Source organism: Schistocerca piceifrons, chromosome 2 (genome assembly GCF_021461385.2).
Source record: "Schistocerca piceifrons isolate TAMUIC-IGC-003096 chromosome 2, iqSchPice1.1, whole genome shotgun sequence".
Classification (NCBI taxonomy): Eukaryota; Metazoa; Arthropoda; class Insecta; order Orthoptera; family Acrididae; genus Schistocerca; species Schistocerca piceifrons.
Window position 1 is genome coordinate 292,996,694 of NC_060139.1, and position 18,142 is coordinate 293,014,835.

The window sequence follows — 18,142 nt, forward strand, 5'->3', positions numbered from 1 at the left end:
AGGCACCTTCCTCGATATTGAGCTCCACTTCAATATTGGCTACATCAGTACCTCCATCCATTTCAAACCTACCAACAACCAGCAATACCTCCACTTCAACAGTTGCCACCCATTCCACAAAGAAGCCCCTTCCTTACAGCCCAGCCACACATGGTCGTCACATCTGTAGTGAGGAGCAGTCCCTCTCGAAATATACCGGGCATCTTACTGAGGCCTTTAGAGATCATAATGACCCTCCCAACCTTGTACAAGAACAGATCTCCCGCACCTTCTATCTCCAGTCACCTACTACGTCCCACAGACCCATTGTCTGGCCACAAAGAAGCACTCCCCTCATGGCTCAGTACCACGCAGGACTGGACCAACTGAATCACATTCTCCACCAGGGTTTATACTACCTCTCATCATGCACTGAAAGAAAATACCCTCTTCAGTATCCTACCAACCCCTGACACACAGGTATTCCACCACTCAATGAACCTAGGCAACATCCTTGTCCATCCCCAATCCACTGCTGCTCCATATATTTAACAGTTCAGTACACACATCACCTTTCTTCACAGCAGTGTACGACACACATAGAGCATTCCCAATGGAAACATATCCATTATGTGGTACTCCTTTGAGCGAACAGACAAGGTAGTAAATTTTATCTTTGGCACAACAAGAACCTTGGATATTGTCTGATGGTTGCAGCACATGTCCAGGATTTATGACTACATTCTTCACTAGCAGTTTGCATTAAGATATTGGTGTCTTAAATTTCAGTTGAAATTATTGCAACCAGTCACATCTATTATTCTTTCCCCTATGTGTTTCAGAGGGCAGTACCACAATCATCACGAGTGAGTATATGCGCCTCGTCTCAAGGTTTATATCTCTGCAACAGACCTACATGCAAGACTTGTACCATACAGCCTCCCACTAACACCTACTCTAGTCTGGTCACAGGCCTCTCCTATCCCGTCGAAGGCTACCTGTGAAAGAAGTCAAGTGATCTACAAACTAAACTGCAGCCACTGTGCTGCTTGCTATGTGGACATGACTGCTGACAAGCTACCTGTCCACATGAATGGCCACTGACAAACTGTGAGTCCCTCACCTCCATCTACATATACCATTTCCTGTTCCCACTCCAGCACTACACAGCCTTCTTTCTGTTGTGCCAACGGATCTACCAATCCTTTTCCCCTTCTCTACTTTCCTCCTTTTCAGTTCCACCCAATCCCAGCCCCCCACCCCCACCACCAACCCACCCAACTGCACGTAACAGCCCTCCCACAAGCAGCACTACAGCTTCCCCCACCCATATCCAGCTATCCCTCCCCCTCCTCACTCCATGCCTCCTTCTTACCCCCACCACCCACACCAGATTGCTGCTCCCAACAGGCAGTTACAATGCAGTCTGGTCACAGCAGCCAGAGGCAATGGTCGTGTGTGTAAGTTGTGCATGTGTGAAACTGTGTGTGTTTTCTATTTCAGAAGAAGGCCTTTTGGCTGAAAACTTAAATGAACAGCAGTCTTTTTGTTGTGTCTGTCTGCAACTCAACATCTCCTTTTTATAGAGGGTTGCAATCTATCTTTTTAATGATACTGATATTTTTGTTCTGGACTTTCCATCTTTTGATTATTACAATCAAGATGTCATTCAACAACTAAGGATGCCAGTACTGAATGTCACATACTGCAGATTATTATACAGCCTGAAATCTATCATATTTTTCTAACTGTTAATTATGCAAACATGTCAGAGTGTAGATTCTTTCATACACATGCTTATAATGAATGCAGCATGTTCTACCCAGAACTGACCCTATTTTTCAATATGTCTTCTGCACAGTTTTTTTATATCGATTTATTCGTTAATTAATTCAATATTCACTTGGCTATTTATGTCATTTGAAAGTGATGGTACCTTCATAAATTCTATAGCAGCCATTAAACAAAGCTTGAACAGATAATTCTTAAGAAGAAGGCTTTGGCCAAAAGCTATAATACGCGAGTCTTTTCTGTGTGCTTGACTGCAACTCAGCATGTCGTCTTGATGGTGAGTAGCAATATATCCTTTTCGTAATACTGTAGACAAGCAACTAAGTAACATTTATCTATGTAAAAATTATGGTGTGAGCTTTATCAAATCTAAAAATATATGTAAAAACAAAACTGTGTATCACTCCATTGGAAATAAACTGGAGATTCCTTAGAAAGGTGTAACACATCTGGAAATTAAATACACTGCAGCAAGAAAAAGTCATTTCAACAAATATAACAAATATTTATGGTATATGATGATAAGATCTGTTTGTGCAAAGATCCTGCTCCTCAAAATACCAGGAAGCTGTGGCTAATGATCCCACTTTATTTTCCAGATGACCTTGGTGCACTAGTCAGGTCAGTAACTAGGCAATCTGACATTCTGAATGAAGACACAGTATACCATGGAGATATTTCAGGACATTTGTCCTACCATTTTTCATGATAAAACCAGTGATTAAGAAGTATTTTTAAAACAAATATCATTTATTATTACATACACAGCCATTATTCTCTGACTGTGTGTGCATTCATTGTCCTCTTCTGATGTCACCTACTAGTTTCCAGCACACTACTGTGGCCTCTCTGCTAACTTATTCAATTCAATTCAATGTTCATTTCCGTCTCCTCTCCTTCAGAACAGTCCTCCATACAGTTTTAAACAGCAGTTACAATTATGTGTTGTAACTGTGGTCTTCAGCCCAAAGACTGGATTGATACAGCTCTCCATGCTAGTATAGCCTGTGCAAGCCTTTTCATCTCCGCATAACTGGTGCAATCTGTGACCATTTGAATCTGCTTAGTGTATTCGAGCCATGGTCTCCTGTAACTTTTACCCCATAGCACTTCCTTCCATTACCAAATTTAGATTCCCTCGATACGTCACGTTGTGTCCCATCAACCAGTGCACTCTTTTAGTCAAGTTGTCCCATAATTTATTGTTACCGTTATATTCACCACCTCTTGATTTGTTATTTGATCTACCCAACTAATCTCAGGATTCTTCTACAGCACAACATTTCAAAAGCTTCTATTGTCTTCTTGTCTCAAATGCCTCCCCCCCCCTTCACAGGAGGACGTCGTTATCAGCAAAAAGAAAACTACGGATCGGAGCGTGGAATGTCAGATCCCTAAATCAGGCAGGTAGGTTAGAAAATTTAAAAAGAGAAATGGATAGGTTAAAGTTAGATATAGTGGGAATTAGTGAAGTTCGGTGGCAGGAGGAACAAGACTTTTGGTCAGGCGAATACAGGGTTCTAAATACAAAGTCAAATACGGGTAATGCAGGAATAGGTTTAATAATGAATAAAATAATAGGAATGCGGGTAAGCTACTACAAACAGCATAGTGAACGCATTATTGTGGCCAAGATAGACACGAAGCCCACGCCTACCACAGTAGTACAAGTTTATATGCCAACTAGCTCTGCAGATGACGAAGAAATTGAAGAAATGTATGATGAAATAAAAGAAATTATTCAGATAGTGAAGGGAGATGAAAATTTAATGGTCATGGGTGACTGGAATTCGGTAGTAGGAAAAGGGGGAGAAGGAAACTTAGTAGGTGAATATGCATTGGGGCTAAGAAATGAAAGAGGAAGCCACCTGGTAGAATTTTGCACAGAGCACAACTTAATCATAGCTAACACTTGGTTCAAGAATCATAAAAGAAGGTTGTATACATGGAAGAAGCCTGGAGATACTGACAGATTTCAGATAGATTATATAACGGTAAAACAGAGATTTAGGAACCAGGTTTTAAATTGTAAGACATTTCCAAGGGCAGATGTTGACTCTGACCACAATCTATTGGTTATGAACTGTAGATTAAAACCTGAAGAAACTACAAAAAGGTGAGAATTTAAGGAGATGGGACCTGGATAAACTGACTAAACCAGAGGTTGTACAGAGTTTCAGGGAGAGCTTAAGGGAACAAATGGCAGGAATGGGGGAAGGAAATACAGTAGAAGAAGAATAGGTAACTTTGAGGGATGAAGTAGTGAAGGCAGCAGTCGATCAAGTAGGTAAAAAGACGAGGGCTAGTAGAAATCCTTGGGTAACAGAAGAAATATTGAATTTAATTGATGAAAGGAGAAAATATAAAAATGCAGTAAATGAAGCAGGCAAAAAGGAATACAAACGTCTCAAAAATGAGATCAACAGGAAGTGCAAAATGGCTAAGCATGGATGGCTAGAGGATAAATGTAAGGATGTAGAGGCTTATTTCACTAGGGGTACGATAGATACTGCCTACAGGAAAATTAAAGAGACCTTTGGAGAAAAGAGAGCCACTTGTATGAATATCAAGAGCTCAGATGGAAACCCAGTTCTAAGCAAAGAAGGGAAAGCTGAAAGGTGGAAGGAGTATATAGAGGGTCTATACAAGGGCGATATACTTGAGGACAATATTATGGAAATGGAAGAGGACGTAGATGAAGATGAAATGGGAGATATGATACTGTGTGAAGAGTTTGACAGAGCACAGAAAGACCTGAGTCGAAACAAGGCCCCAGGAGTAGACAACATTCCATTAGAACTACTGACGGCCTTGGGAGAGCCAGTCCTGACAAAACCCTACCATCTGGTGAGCAAGATGTATGAGACAGGCAAAATACTCTCAGACTTCAAGAAGAATATAATAATTCCAATCCCAAAGAAAGCAGGTGTTGACAGATGTGAAAATTACCGAACTATCAGTTTAATAAGTCACGGCTGCAATATACTAAGGCGAATACTTTACAGACGAATGGAAAAACTAGTAGAAGCCGATTTTGGGGAAGATCAGTTTGGATTCCGTAGAAATATTGGAACACGTGAGGCAATACTGACCCTACGGCTTATCTTAGAAGCTAGATTAAGGAAAGGCAAACCTACATCTCTAGCATTTGTAGACTTAGAGAAAGCTTTTGACAATGTTGACTGGAATACTCTCTTTCAAATTCTGAAGGTGGCAGGGGTAAAATATAGGGAGTGAAAGGCTATTTACAATTTGTATAGTAACCAAATGGCAGTTATAAGAGTTGAGGGGCATGAAAGGGAAGCAGTGGTTGGGAAGGGAGTGAGACAGGGTTGCAGCCTCTCCCCAATGTTATTCAATCTGTATATTGAGCAAGCAGTGAAGGAAACAAAAGAAAAATTCGGAGTAGGTATTAAAATCCTTGGAGAAGAAATAAACACTTTGAGGTTCGCCGATGACATTGTAATTCTGTCAGAGACAGCAAAGGACTTGGAAGAGCAGCTGAACGGAATGGACAGTGTCTTGAAGGGAGGTTATAAGATGAACATCAACAAAAGCAAAACGAGGATGATGGAATGTAGTCAAATTAAGTCGGGTGATGTTGAGGGTATTAGACTAGGAAATGAGACACTTAAAGTAGTAAAGGAGTTTTGCTATTTGGGGAGCAAAATAACTGACGATGGTCGAAGTAGAGAGGATATAAAATGCAGACTGGCAATGGGAAGGAAAGCGTTTCTGAAGAAGAGAAATTTGTTAACACCGAGTATAGATTTAAGTGTCAGGAAGTCGTTTCTGAAAGTATTTGTATGGATTGTAGCCCTGTATGGAAGTGAAACATGGACGATAAGTAGTTTAGACAAGAAGAGAATAGAGGCTTTCGAAATGTGGTGATACAGAAGAATGCTGAAGATTAGATGGGTAGATCACATATATAATGAGGAGGTGTTGAATAGGTTTGGGGAGAAGAGAAGTTTGTGGCACAACTTGACTAGAAGAAGGGATCGGTTGGACATGTTCTGAGGCATCAAGGGATCACCAATTTAGTATTGGAAGGCAGCGTGGAGGGTAAAAATCGTAGAGGGAGACCAAGAGATGAATACACCAAGCAGATTCAGAAGGATGTAGGTTGCAGTAGGTACTGGGAGATGAAGAAGCTTGCGCAGGATAGAGTAGCATGGGGAGCTGCATCAAACCAGTCTCAGGACTGAAGACCATAACAACAACAACATGAATCTTAAATTTTCATCTTCTTTATGTATCTGAATAATTTCCTTTCCCTGTTTCAGTCTCTTTATCATCTTCGGAGCTAATTGGCATGAAAACCTGTATTACTAGGGTGGCTGCTGGCATCTATCTTGGATATGATAATGCATTCACTATGCTGTTCATAGTAATTTACCTGCATTCTTATTTTCTTAGTCTTGTTATTCCTGCCACTGTTCTTTACTAATTCCCACGCTATCTATAATGTAATTGAGTAGATTAAAAAAAAATCTACACACCCAGTGGCAGCAGGAGAACACGCATATAAATATACTGAAATTTGTAAGCTCTCAGCTCCTTTTTCTGGCAGAAGGATTGAAGGGGAAGGGAAAGGGGTGAAGAAAAAGGACTGGTGAGGTGTAAAAAATGGGGGCAGTTCCAAAAAGCTGCCCTTTTTGTCTATCCAATTACAGTATATGTTCAAAAATTGATTATTTTAATTGATAATGCCAGTCTATGTGACTGCAGTAAAAATACATACAGTTTTCACAGTCTGCTCCTTTAAATTGCACTTTTCTTAACGTCTCTTTTAGTAGAATTTGGTAACACCTTTACCTTCTTTTGTAGTTCTCACTGCTCTCCGTGTTCTTGTAATTGAAAATTTATAGTCACTTATACCACTTTCTTTTTCTGCAACTTTACTCTGTTCACTCTTCTATGCCTGACCTTTTGTGCGGATGTACGAGGGGTGTTCAATAAGTAACATACCACATTTTTTCTCCTCAGCCAATTTTGGTTCAAAAAATGCAATATTTCTTGTGGGACATCATGAATATTCCTGCTTCATCCCCTATAGGTGGCAGCGCTACACATGGCCTTCAAAATGGCATCTGTAATGAAGGCGCATTCCAAGCAGAGAGCTGTCATTGAGTTTCTTTAGGCAGACAACCAGAGCATCACAAATATTCAAAGGGATTTGCAGACTGTCTATGGAGACCTGGCAGTGAACAAAACCGCAGTGAATTGTTGGGCAAGGTATCTGCCATTACTGCAACAAGGTAGCACAATCTTGTCCAACCGCCCGTGCCCCCTGCAATGTTGGCACATGTGGATACTCTCATTGGATGTGACTGACGAATCACAATCAAATATCTCACTGCACAACTGGTGTGTCTGCTGGTAATGCTGACAAACTCGTTCACCAAGTGGGGTAATCAAAGGCGTATGCCCACTAGGTTTCTCTCCACCTAACGGAAGACCATAAAGAGCAATGAAGGACCATCTGTGCAGAACTGCTTGTGCGTTAAAAAGGTGAACATGACAATTTTTGTCAAACATCATCGCTTTGAACTGGAAACAAAACAGCATTTCATGGAGTGGCACCACATCTCCTCTTCTCTGAAGAAAAAGTTCAAAGCCATACCCTCAGCTGTTAAAGTAATGACGACAGTCTTCTGAGATTCTGAAAGGGTTATACTGCTTGATGTCCTCCCTCATGGTGCAAAAATCAACTCTCAAGTGTTTTGGGCTACCCTCTGGAACAAATGTAAATGAACTTCTCCTTCTCCACAAGAACACTAGGCCTCACACAAGTATGCACACCAGTAGATGCTCACAAAACTCATTGAACTCTTCTTCCTCATTTGTCTTACAGCATGGATCTTACACCTTCCAACTTCCACATGTTTGGCCAAATGAAGGTTGCACTCCATGGGAAGCAGTACGTGGATGATGGGGAGGTTATTGATGCAGCAAGATGTTGGCTCTTATGTTGACAAGTGGAATGGTACCATATGCGCATATAGGTTCTCCGAGTAAATATAAAGCCGTTGCATTGCACAGAGATTATGTTGAAATGTACTGGAATCCTGAACAAAAGCAACTTGTTTTCAGAAAAAAATGTGTTCCATTACTTATTGAACACTTCTTGAGGTAGGAAACACAAAACATAAAGGCCATATTTTACAGCAATATTTGGCCGCAGTAACTTACCATCAACATGGCTACAAAGTAACTGCATACACAAAAATTTTGCTGCATGTCTACGCAATATTGCTGATGTTGCAGGCTGTTGCTGATTTATTGCCAGTGTTGTCCACCAAGGGTGGAGAATATTTCATTTGGCAGGGCATATCTTTGTCCTTGCTGTACATACTTCTATCATCTTTGTTTCCTACTTCTCTCCCAGATAGCACTGCAATCATGTCTGAGTGAAAACAATATCGTTTCACTTTTGTTCAAAAGTTTTCATGTGTACATGTAGCCACCTGTCTTGTTAACTACACACTGTGAGCAAGTTTAATGTGTAAGCAATGGAGAAATGGACATATGAGAAATCTACGAATTTCAAAAATGTCATTCATCTACAATCAGAACTATGGACATCAAAAGCATTGTATACAAAGACAGCAACCTGAAAAATGACACTTGGCACACCGTTCCCGATGAACCTGGGATTACACTCGATGAAGCAGAAAAAAAATTCCGAAGTCTTCAAGCCTATGGCAAATGTGACGTAGAAAAGATGCATAGGAAAAGTGAAACTGCAACTGACACATCATCCACATGCTTTGCATTTCATGCCACAAGTTTCATATTATCTGAAAATGTGTCTGAACCAGGAATTTACAGTGTAAACAGTGGTGTGTACTGGTGAAGAAAAATAAAATTCATCAACTTACTTCAAACTTACCTGAACGAAACTCTTGTTCTACCAAAACAATGCAAATTTTTGGAATCTAGATGATTACTGACGAATAGTGCACTTTAAAGAGGAACATTACACTTCTATACGAATTAGATAAAGAGGTATATTTGATACTAGTCATTGGCTTTGACCAGACATAGGAAACAAGTTACAAGTGTCACATTTGTTGGCTTCGCCAACTAACAACCAAACTGTGAAAACACTCACCAAAACATGACGTCACAGCAGACATTAACATTACGTCACTGATGAAAGCCGATGACTAGTACTGAACATTCCTCTTGACCATATGAATAACTGAAATCTAAAACCAAAAGGGTGATCGTCCATCAGTTTGTAACTGATATACACTCTCTCATATTTGTGTCAGTTTTAACAATTCTTGGACCAGTTGTTTGAGACATTCAAAACCATATTGATATTCTGGCAAAATTCTGAAAAAGCACCAATTCATGAGTTAAATTTTATGAAGCATTCAACTTACTTAAAAAAACAATGCATCCACAAAGAGCCATTTCTACTGTCGTTTATTACTTTAATCCCTGTGTGATGTAAATGCAGAAGAGACACAATCACTTTCACTAGCTCACATTTGTCCATTTTGTGGAAATAGTAGTGTAGCCCCACTTTGGCCCGAAAATGTATTGTCACAAACATTGCTACGCAACAGTGGCTGCTAATGTTGTTGTACATGTGGCAGCAGTTCATGTGATCACAATGTTGCCGGAAACCATTGTCAGGATATGTGCAATTTTTGTAGTGCATATAAACATAGCTTAACATTTATTTGTTGTTTGCTAAATACTGCACACTTACTAAAATTCAAGGTTACAAAAATCTGTTAAAACATATTATTACACACATAATTTCAAGCAATTAGATTCCTATACATTCATTTTACACAGTATGATGTAACTGAGTGTGTGTATTGGTACACATGTGTTTCTGCCAATCCTATTTTACATAAACAATATCTTTTAAAAAATAATAATTTTTTAAAACTAAAATAAAGCACTGCTGATAAGTGTTACTCAACATTAATTACTAGATAGTTTTCACTTCTGTAATTATATTACCTTGAGTTCCAGTACCTGGTTCTGCCGATGATGGAAAGCATTTATCCGCTGTTTTACATCTAGCAAAAAGTTTTTCAAATTGTCCTGTTTGAGAGGAGACCATCGTTGTACCATTGTTCTCATTTGTACCGAGTGTGGTAGATAATACTTCTCAACAGAATAACCTCAAAGCAAAAAACAATGTTAGTAAATTTTTTCATCTTTCAAAAATCAACATAAAACTCACGAAAGACTAGTACAGAAACAAGATGTTAAACTGCATGACAATAAATGTAAAGTCTACTTATTGGTATCATGCTTCACAGCAGCTCCATAATGATTAATTCAGTGCAAAATACACCATTTAAAACAAGAGGTTCCATCTTAGAAAATAGTGATGAAAGAAGAGAACATGGCAAATACTTTTTAATGGATTATGTTTGGATGCCTTCCTGAATCTCTGGTCAAGAGAGAAATCAGACAGCAATAGCTGAAGTTAACAACAAAGAGATAAAATGACAAGCTATGGATATCAATGAAGTTACAATGCTGATCAATTACTGAGCACAATCATGACCATAAAATATCAACAACCAAACTGAGAGTCATAGGAAGAATCCTAAGGAAGTGTTATTCACCGAATAAGGAGACTTTTTGTCAGTTTGAGACAATAAGAATGTAGAATTGTGCAGAAAGCCCAAAGAAGGGAAGTTTGTTTAACCATGAGACGATTCAATAAGCGCGAGTGTGCCTTGCAGGTGTTCGTTGAATTCCAGGGCAGATGGCATACTAGAAACATTATACACCAGGGAGAGGTTTACTGTTAGAATTCCAAAAATGCATATTTCAATAAAAGTCACGTAATATCTTATCTTCTCTCTCACACATCTTACAAAATAACCGTTTCAGTAAAATCTAAACTGTTTAGTTCATACAGGGACTTACCAAGTCATTTCTTTCATGCACAATTTGTGAATGGAACAGGAAAGAAAAAATAAATGTAGTTCATGAAGCATTCATTAATTTATTCTACTAACAACAAATTGTGACTAATACTAACCCAATCAAACTGATAATAATGGGAAAAATCAGTACGTAACTTCATATATGTATGTGAATGCTAGGAGAAAAGCAGCCAGTTTAGGGGAGAAAAATGGCAAGCCAACTTTCCTCATCCTTAATATTATTATCTAACCCTTGAAGCAAAGTATTTATGTAACTTCACACAGAATGTCATAAGCTGTCTACACACTGAGGTAACAAATGTCATGGGATAGTGATATGCATAAATACAGATGATGGTAGTATCACGTACAAAAGGTATAAAAGGGCAATGCACTGGTGGAGCTGTCATTTGTACTCATGTGATTTATATAGAAAGGATTCCGCCATGATTATGGCTGCACGATGGGAATTAACAGACTTTGAATGTGGAACGGTAGTTAGAGCAAGAGGCATGGGACATTCCATTTCAGATATCATTAGGGAATTCTATATTCCCAGATCCATAGTGTCAAGAGTGTGCTGTGAATACCAAATTTCAGGCATTCCCTCTTACCATGGACAGTGCAGTGGCTGATGGCCTTCATTTAACAACTGACAGTAGCAGCATTTGTGTAGAGTTGTCAGTGCTAACAACAGGCAACAATGTGTGAAATAACTGCAGAAATCAATGAGGGACATACAACGAATGTATCTGATAGGATACTGCAGTGAAATTTGGTGTTAATGGGCTATGGTAACAGATGACCGATGCAAGTGTCTTTGATAACAGTAAGAAATTGGCTGCAGTGCCTCTCTTGGGCCCATGACCACATCACACATCAGTTGGACACTAGACGACCGGAAAACCATGGTCTGGTAAGATGAGTACCACTTTCATTTGTTAAGAGCTGGTGGTAGAGTTCAAGTGTGGCAGATACCCCATGAAGCCATGGACCTAAGTTGCCAACAAGGCACTGTGCAAGCTAGAAGTGGCTTCATAATGGTGCGGGCTTTGTTTACATGGAGTGGACTGGGTACTCTTGTCCAACTGAATTGATCATTTGCTGGAAATGGTTATGTTTGGCTACTTGGAGGCCATGTGCAGCCATTCATGAACTTCATGTTCCTAAATATGTCACCGCATTACAATTGTTCACGATTGGTTTGAAGATGATTATGGACAATTTGAGTGAATGATTTGGCCACCCAGATCGTCCAACATAAAGCCCATCGAACAACAGCATGCACAAAGGCATTCAATCAATCATTCTTCCTGCACTCCATATGTGCATGGAATGGGAAGAAATCCTAATAACTGGTATTACAGGATGTACCCTCTGCCATGCAACTCACGGTGATTTGGATAGCACAGATGTAGATGTAGATTCAGATTCATGGTACATAATCAAGAGGTCCGTTCACGCACAAAATTCTGCACCGGCAACACTTTCGAAATTATGGACAGCTATAGAGGCAGCATGGCTCAATATTTCTGCAGGGGACCTCCAACGACTTGTTGAGTCCACACCATGTCAAGTTTTTGCACTGTGCTGGCCAAAGGAAAGTCCAACTCGATATCAGGAGGTATGCCATGACTTTTGTTACCTTAGATTATAATGGCCACACTGAGACATGTTTACTGCAAACGTAAGTGGTATTTACATCCCAACCTATTTATATCCCAGAGTTGATAACATGCAGCAGTTGCTAATAAGGTTTTCTTGTACTTTAGTTCTTATTATCCAAGAATTTTCAGTTCCCTGTTTGATGTGTATCAGCAGCCTGTTAAAGCATATAAAAATCCATTCTCAACCTTATATAGGCATGCATAACCTATACAGAAGTTAAGGAATGCGAAGTCCAGGTTGGAATATCAGCAATTATGAAAAGGATACACTGCCACTCACAATGAAATGACTGCTACATGCTAAGCTTTTGGCCAAAGCCTTCTTCAGAAAAGAAAACAAAATGCACACATATTCACACAACCAGGCACACCTCACGCACACATAACCGCTACTTCCAGCCACTCTATTCCAATCAGAGTGGCCGGAGATAGCGGTCGTGTGCGTGAAGAAAGAGAGAGTGAGAGAGTGAGAGAGAGAGAGAGAGAGAGAGAGAGAGAGAGAGAGAGAGAGAGAGAGAGAGAGTGAGAGTGAGAGAGTGTGTGTGTCCCTCGAAGAAAGCTTTGGCCAAAAGCTTAGTGTGTAACAGTCTTTTTACTATGCTTTTTTCAACCATCAGCTCTTACCAACAAGCAGTAAACTATCCCTTACAGAAATTATTTCACAAACTTCCAGTAGATGGAATAATTGCAGGTCAGCAACTTCTGTTAACCAGTACAACGAAAAACATGCCACAGTTGCAAATTTCACTTGTTTTATTTACTCAATGATTAGTTTTGAGCCAGGACCCATTCTCAAATCTGTATGCACTGCAACTGTTCATTTGCACTTCATAACATGTATATATTTTTCACATGGTTATTTATTTTTGGAAATACCATTTTGACAATCTGGCACGATGATTTGAAAATGGGTTCCAGCCCGAAACTAGTCATTGGGTAAAAAAAAGTGAAATTTGAAACTGTGGCTGGTTTCGTGTACGTTTACTAGAATTACTAGAATCAACAACTGTGTTAAATGGTGTTTCCTATTTTCTTATCTGTCTCATGCTTGGTCAGAATTCTCCTTTTTTTTTTTTTTTTCTTGAAAACAAGTGTACATCTTTGGTCCAGGAAATCCAGCAGATGATACAGTAGTTGGACAGTATAAGAATGCGTTACAGATGAAACACATTTCACCACAGCATACATGTGTATTTCTCCTACATTCGATAAAGTTCATCCACGTACTATTTCATATCCTAATCTTGACCAATCTATTTTCCACTGTACCTTTCACCTGCGATTACGGCATTGGCTTTGTGTACAAATGCTGCAGCAGTCTCCATTGTGTCTTTTTTGTCCTTTATTCCATTCATAGAAATGAATATTGTCATTTTTTGTGAAGGAATGCAGGTTTCTCTTTTAAATCTGTCAACAATATTTTTTGATGCAAGGCATTTTGTGAGTTTGAGTCTTAGTCTGTCACACAGTTTTACTATGCCAGTAAGCTTCATTTAACATTATGTTTTTTGGCGGAAATAACAACCCAATTTCATAAACTGTAATCATGGACAATTAGACCACTACCTCTATATTCTTTAAGTTTTCAAAACATTTCCTTTTTACAGGCTACTAAAAATCCTTTTCCTCAAGAAAGGGTACACATATTAAGTCGAAATTTATGTCACATACTAAGGTCTACTGTCCCTTCACAACGTAAAATGCTGGAGCTTCTAAGTTAATGTCATCAAAAGATATGACTGTTTATGTCATATATTCCGATACTCAAAACACATTCGTCAATACCTGCAGGGAAATTTGGCAAGAAGCAAGGATTAACAGTACATATAAAGGAAAAAAAATCTGAAAATTGTGAATTTGTAATTGCAACACAATGTCCACCTGCCTGCCTGTCTGTCTGTCAATACCACTTTTTCTCAGTAAAGGGTGAATGTATCAAGTTGAAATTTATGTTATATACTACAGTCTACAGTCCCTTGGTGGTGCACACAACTTAAGCTTGTAAGTCAACTTTTTACACTCTCTGAAGTGTAATAATAATAATAATAATAATAATAAAAGAGTTCCTGAGCGATTTCCGTATGGATAACTTGAACCAAAGCAGCCAAAAAAATAAACACTCGAAAAAAATGTGAAGTTTAGCTTTTTATATTTCCAGAAGTAATAGTGGGAAACAGGTCATTCATGTCACATACTTTGATACTCAAAAATTCACTGACCAAAACCTATAGGGTACTTACCGTTGGCCTAGAATCATGAAATTTGACAAGAAGCAAGGATTAAAGGAAAAAAGTCCGAAAATTGTGAACTTGTAATTATATTACACGAAAAAAATATTCTTCTTTTTTGTCATTTGTTGTCCTAATGTCTGTCCATCAACACACCTTTTTCTTGAAGAGGGGTAAATGTATCACGTTAAAATTTAGGTCACATACTAAGGACTATCGTCCCATGGTGGTGTCATAAATGAAGGCTTTTAAAATCAAAATAAACTGCCACTTACATCACATATTCTGATACTCAAACACTATCTCATTGAAACCTGTAGGATACTTACCATTGCCCTAGAACCATAAGATTTGGCAAGATGCAAGGTTCAATAGCACAAATAATGGGAAAAAATCCAGAAAGTGTTAATTTGCAATTATATAACATAATAAATTGTCATTTGTTATCAGACTTCAAACTGACAATAACAAAATTCTCGAAAGTCTTGGAATTCCTGGGACTGATATCTTTCCTGAATCAATGTCAATAACAGGCAAAAATCATACAGATTCTCTATTCCTGGGATGGATGAACAGTCTATATATATAATTATGTCTGTACGGAACCCTCGGAGAGTGAGTCCTACTTGCACCTGGCAAGTTTGTTATTAACCCTTGGATGTATGAGTGGCTCGATTAGTATCAATGCACGAAAGGGCTCTGTAAGACCCCTACCTCAACAGAAGTACTAAATGTTTGTATTAAAGAAATATTATAAAGTTTTGAAGTGACTGGTGATGCAGAATCAATAAGAAAATATTTATTATGATATTGGGTCACTCAATGCCTAGCGATCTAGAGTGTCCCGCATCACCATCACATACGTCCGATGAAATTTTGAATGAACACTTTTACATGCTCCCAAAAAACACCAGTAAGGTTTCACAATTATTAATTCAATACTTTTGGAGGTATAGACTTTGTCTGACCGCACAGCACAGCTGTCAACACTGCACCCCTGAGTTTTCAGCAAATTTGACACATAAAATCTCTCATATTATTTTCTTGAATGAAACAAAACTAGGCCATCGTGTACCACATTTTACACTCTCTGAAGCGAAATAATAATAACAATAAAAGACTTCCTGAGCGATTTCCATACGAATAATTTAAAGCAAAGCAGTCGAAAAAATAAACACTTGTAAAAATGTGAAGTTTAACTTTTTATATTTCCAGAAGTAATAGTGGGAAAGACCTGAGAGCTTGCACATAATAACTTACCAATACAAGATCTTAGAACATAAAATTTCATTCTTCTACTGCTTTCCAATAGTTTAGAAACAAAGGGCAAAGTTTATGATTTTTCTAAAAACACCAAAAGACTAATTTCGGCCCACTTTTACAAAAATAGTCTTCTGTAAACTATTTTAAGCCATTTTCATTAGGAAGATCACTCCCTACACATCCTAAAAATTATATCTGGTTTTGCAATATGATCATATACAAGCATTGAAAATGGGCCCATATTTTGCTGGTGTAGTGGTTAATAAAAAAAGAAAAGAGAGAATAAAAGAAAAAGAAAAAGAAAAAAAAAGTTGAAAATGTGGGAAGAAATGGTGAATAAAAAAGGGGTTTTAATATCGTAAATGACCGTGAAAAAAAAGGGAAAGAATGAAAAGCAAATCGGACTTCGTATTACAGAAAAGCTATTGTTGGGGTGGTCCTTGTGGCGTTTTTGAGCAAAAGTTAAACCAATTTCCACTACAAAAAGTATTGAAAAAGAACAGAGAATAACAAAATGTAACTGACAGGGGGAAATGACGTAGATAAGAGTTCATCCTTTACCAGGTAAACTTGTCTTCTTTCGTACGGCGTTCAGGTCTTCAAAAATCTCCTTCAATTCTGCGTGAAAAGACTGCTCTGAAATCTTGCAATTAGTTTCATTGTCCAGGATTTTGTAATGTATACAAAACTGTCTTGATCTTAAATACAATTTATTTTAGTTGCTTCTCTCCATCCTCCGAATTTCATAACAACTTCCACAATGTCTACACATTACAATCAGATCAAGACTAGCTATTAAGTTTTTTACGTCAGCATCAGATCACGTCTGCCTTAAGCTCCGGCTATCAAGAGACCATTCAGAAATGAATAGAAAACAAAAAAAGAGTTACAATTTTAGTAGTTTCTCTGCCGTCAAGCGCTCATACCGCTGCGACGGGATATTTTTATCTGAGGGAACGAGTGTAGCGCGGCGAAATTCAAAGTCCCACTACATGTGCTTGCTCGTGTGTATGAATGGTGTGTGTCTCTCTTCTACTCATGAAGACTGTAGCCGAAAGCTTTCTTGTAACTGTCTTTTAATTGCACTTGTCTGCAACTTGATGTTTCTTCTTTGCGGTAAGTAGCAATCTGCCTTTTCCTACATAGTTGATATTCATACTTTACAATGCAAAAATATTATGTGACTTTTGCAGATGGTCTGAAATGGCAATCTAGCTGAAATGGAACCATCACAATAAAACACTAAACAACTATAGCAGCAATTTGGATTTCATTAAATAATGTCCCTACGAGATTTCTCCAACGCTGTGGGTCCACTGGATTACAAAGTCAGAAAACGTTAAAGAACCTAGGTCTTGGTATTAAAAAAAAGGGTGTTTTGAATGGTATAGCTGGGGTAATTATTGAACTCCGGTGTATCCATCATTTTTGTTATCCAGTTTGATTTTCCATCTAAGATAGCGGCCAGAGTGAAAAATACACAAAGTTTCATCACAAAAAATTGTGAATTGGGCAATTAAAAAGCAATTGTGTACAAAGTGTAAAGATGAAATCACAAAGCTTAAAGAACATAATTCAAGTCTGCAATTAGTTATTAGTGAATTGAAAATGAGTATCTCGAAAATTCAGAACGAAAAACTAGAGTCAATGTCAAATCAGAACTTGGCAAACCTTCCTCAAGGGAGTTCAAACAACTCCTAAAAGTGGACAAAAAGGTCGTATAAAAACAGCAGACATAAAGTGAAAACCGCTGAAGACTGTGCAGTACCACGAAATTTAGTGAATGACAGCCAATTTCAGATACTTTCTAATATGGACTATGCAAAAGCTGTGAACAATGTGATACTATGTGATAAGATCGAAGACGGTGCAAAGTAGATGAGACAAGAGCATATTCCACCATGGAAAAACAACCAACATAACAGGAATATGAACAAGATACATCTACCGACTATCGGAAATTCTCCAAAGGTATTATCATCTCTTGCTCGCACAAAAAACGACGTGGAAAATGTGACTCAAGATGACATGGGTACCTGTAGCTATAGACTAAATAACAGTAATCTTCCCACAAAAAGTAGGCCTACGTATAAAATTGACATCTATGCTGATAGCCACGTGTGAGGAGTAGCCTCTGAATTGTGAAGTTTATGTAAACACGAGATCAACAGCATGGTAAAACCAGAAGCACATCTCAAGGCAGCAACTACAGCCAATCACAAAACAATCTCAGGGCTAAATAGTAATGATTTTTCCACCTTTCTTGCAGGTACTAACGGTGTAGCAAAAAATGAGGCAAAAGATC

The 18,142-nt window shown here is 38.4% G+C and overlaps 1 protein-coding gene across 4 annotated transcripts in view; it reads right to left on the minus strand.

Moving 5' to 3' along the window:
- The window catches only part of LOC124777932, a 94,170-nt gene that overhangs the window by 34,524 nt on the left and 41,504 nt on the right, over nucleotides 1-18,142 (minus strand). For 3 of the 4 annotated variants that reach the window (XM_047253482.1, XM_047253485.1, XM_047253484.1), the window contains one exon: nucleotides 9,757-9,920. In XM_047253482.1, coding sequence (XP_047109438.1) covers nucleotides 9,757-9,920 — 164 coding nt within the window. The remainder of the gene's footprint in view (nucleotides 1-9,756; nucleotides 9,921-18,142) is intronic. The other variant, XM_047253483.1, reaches the window with a different exon arrangement.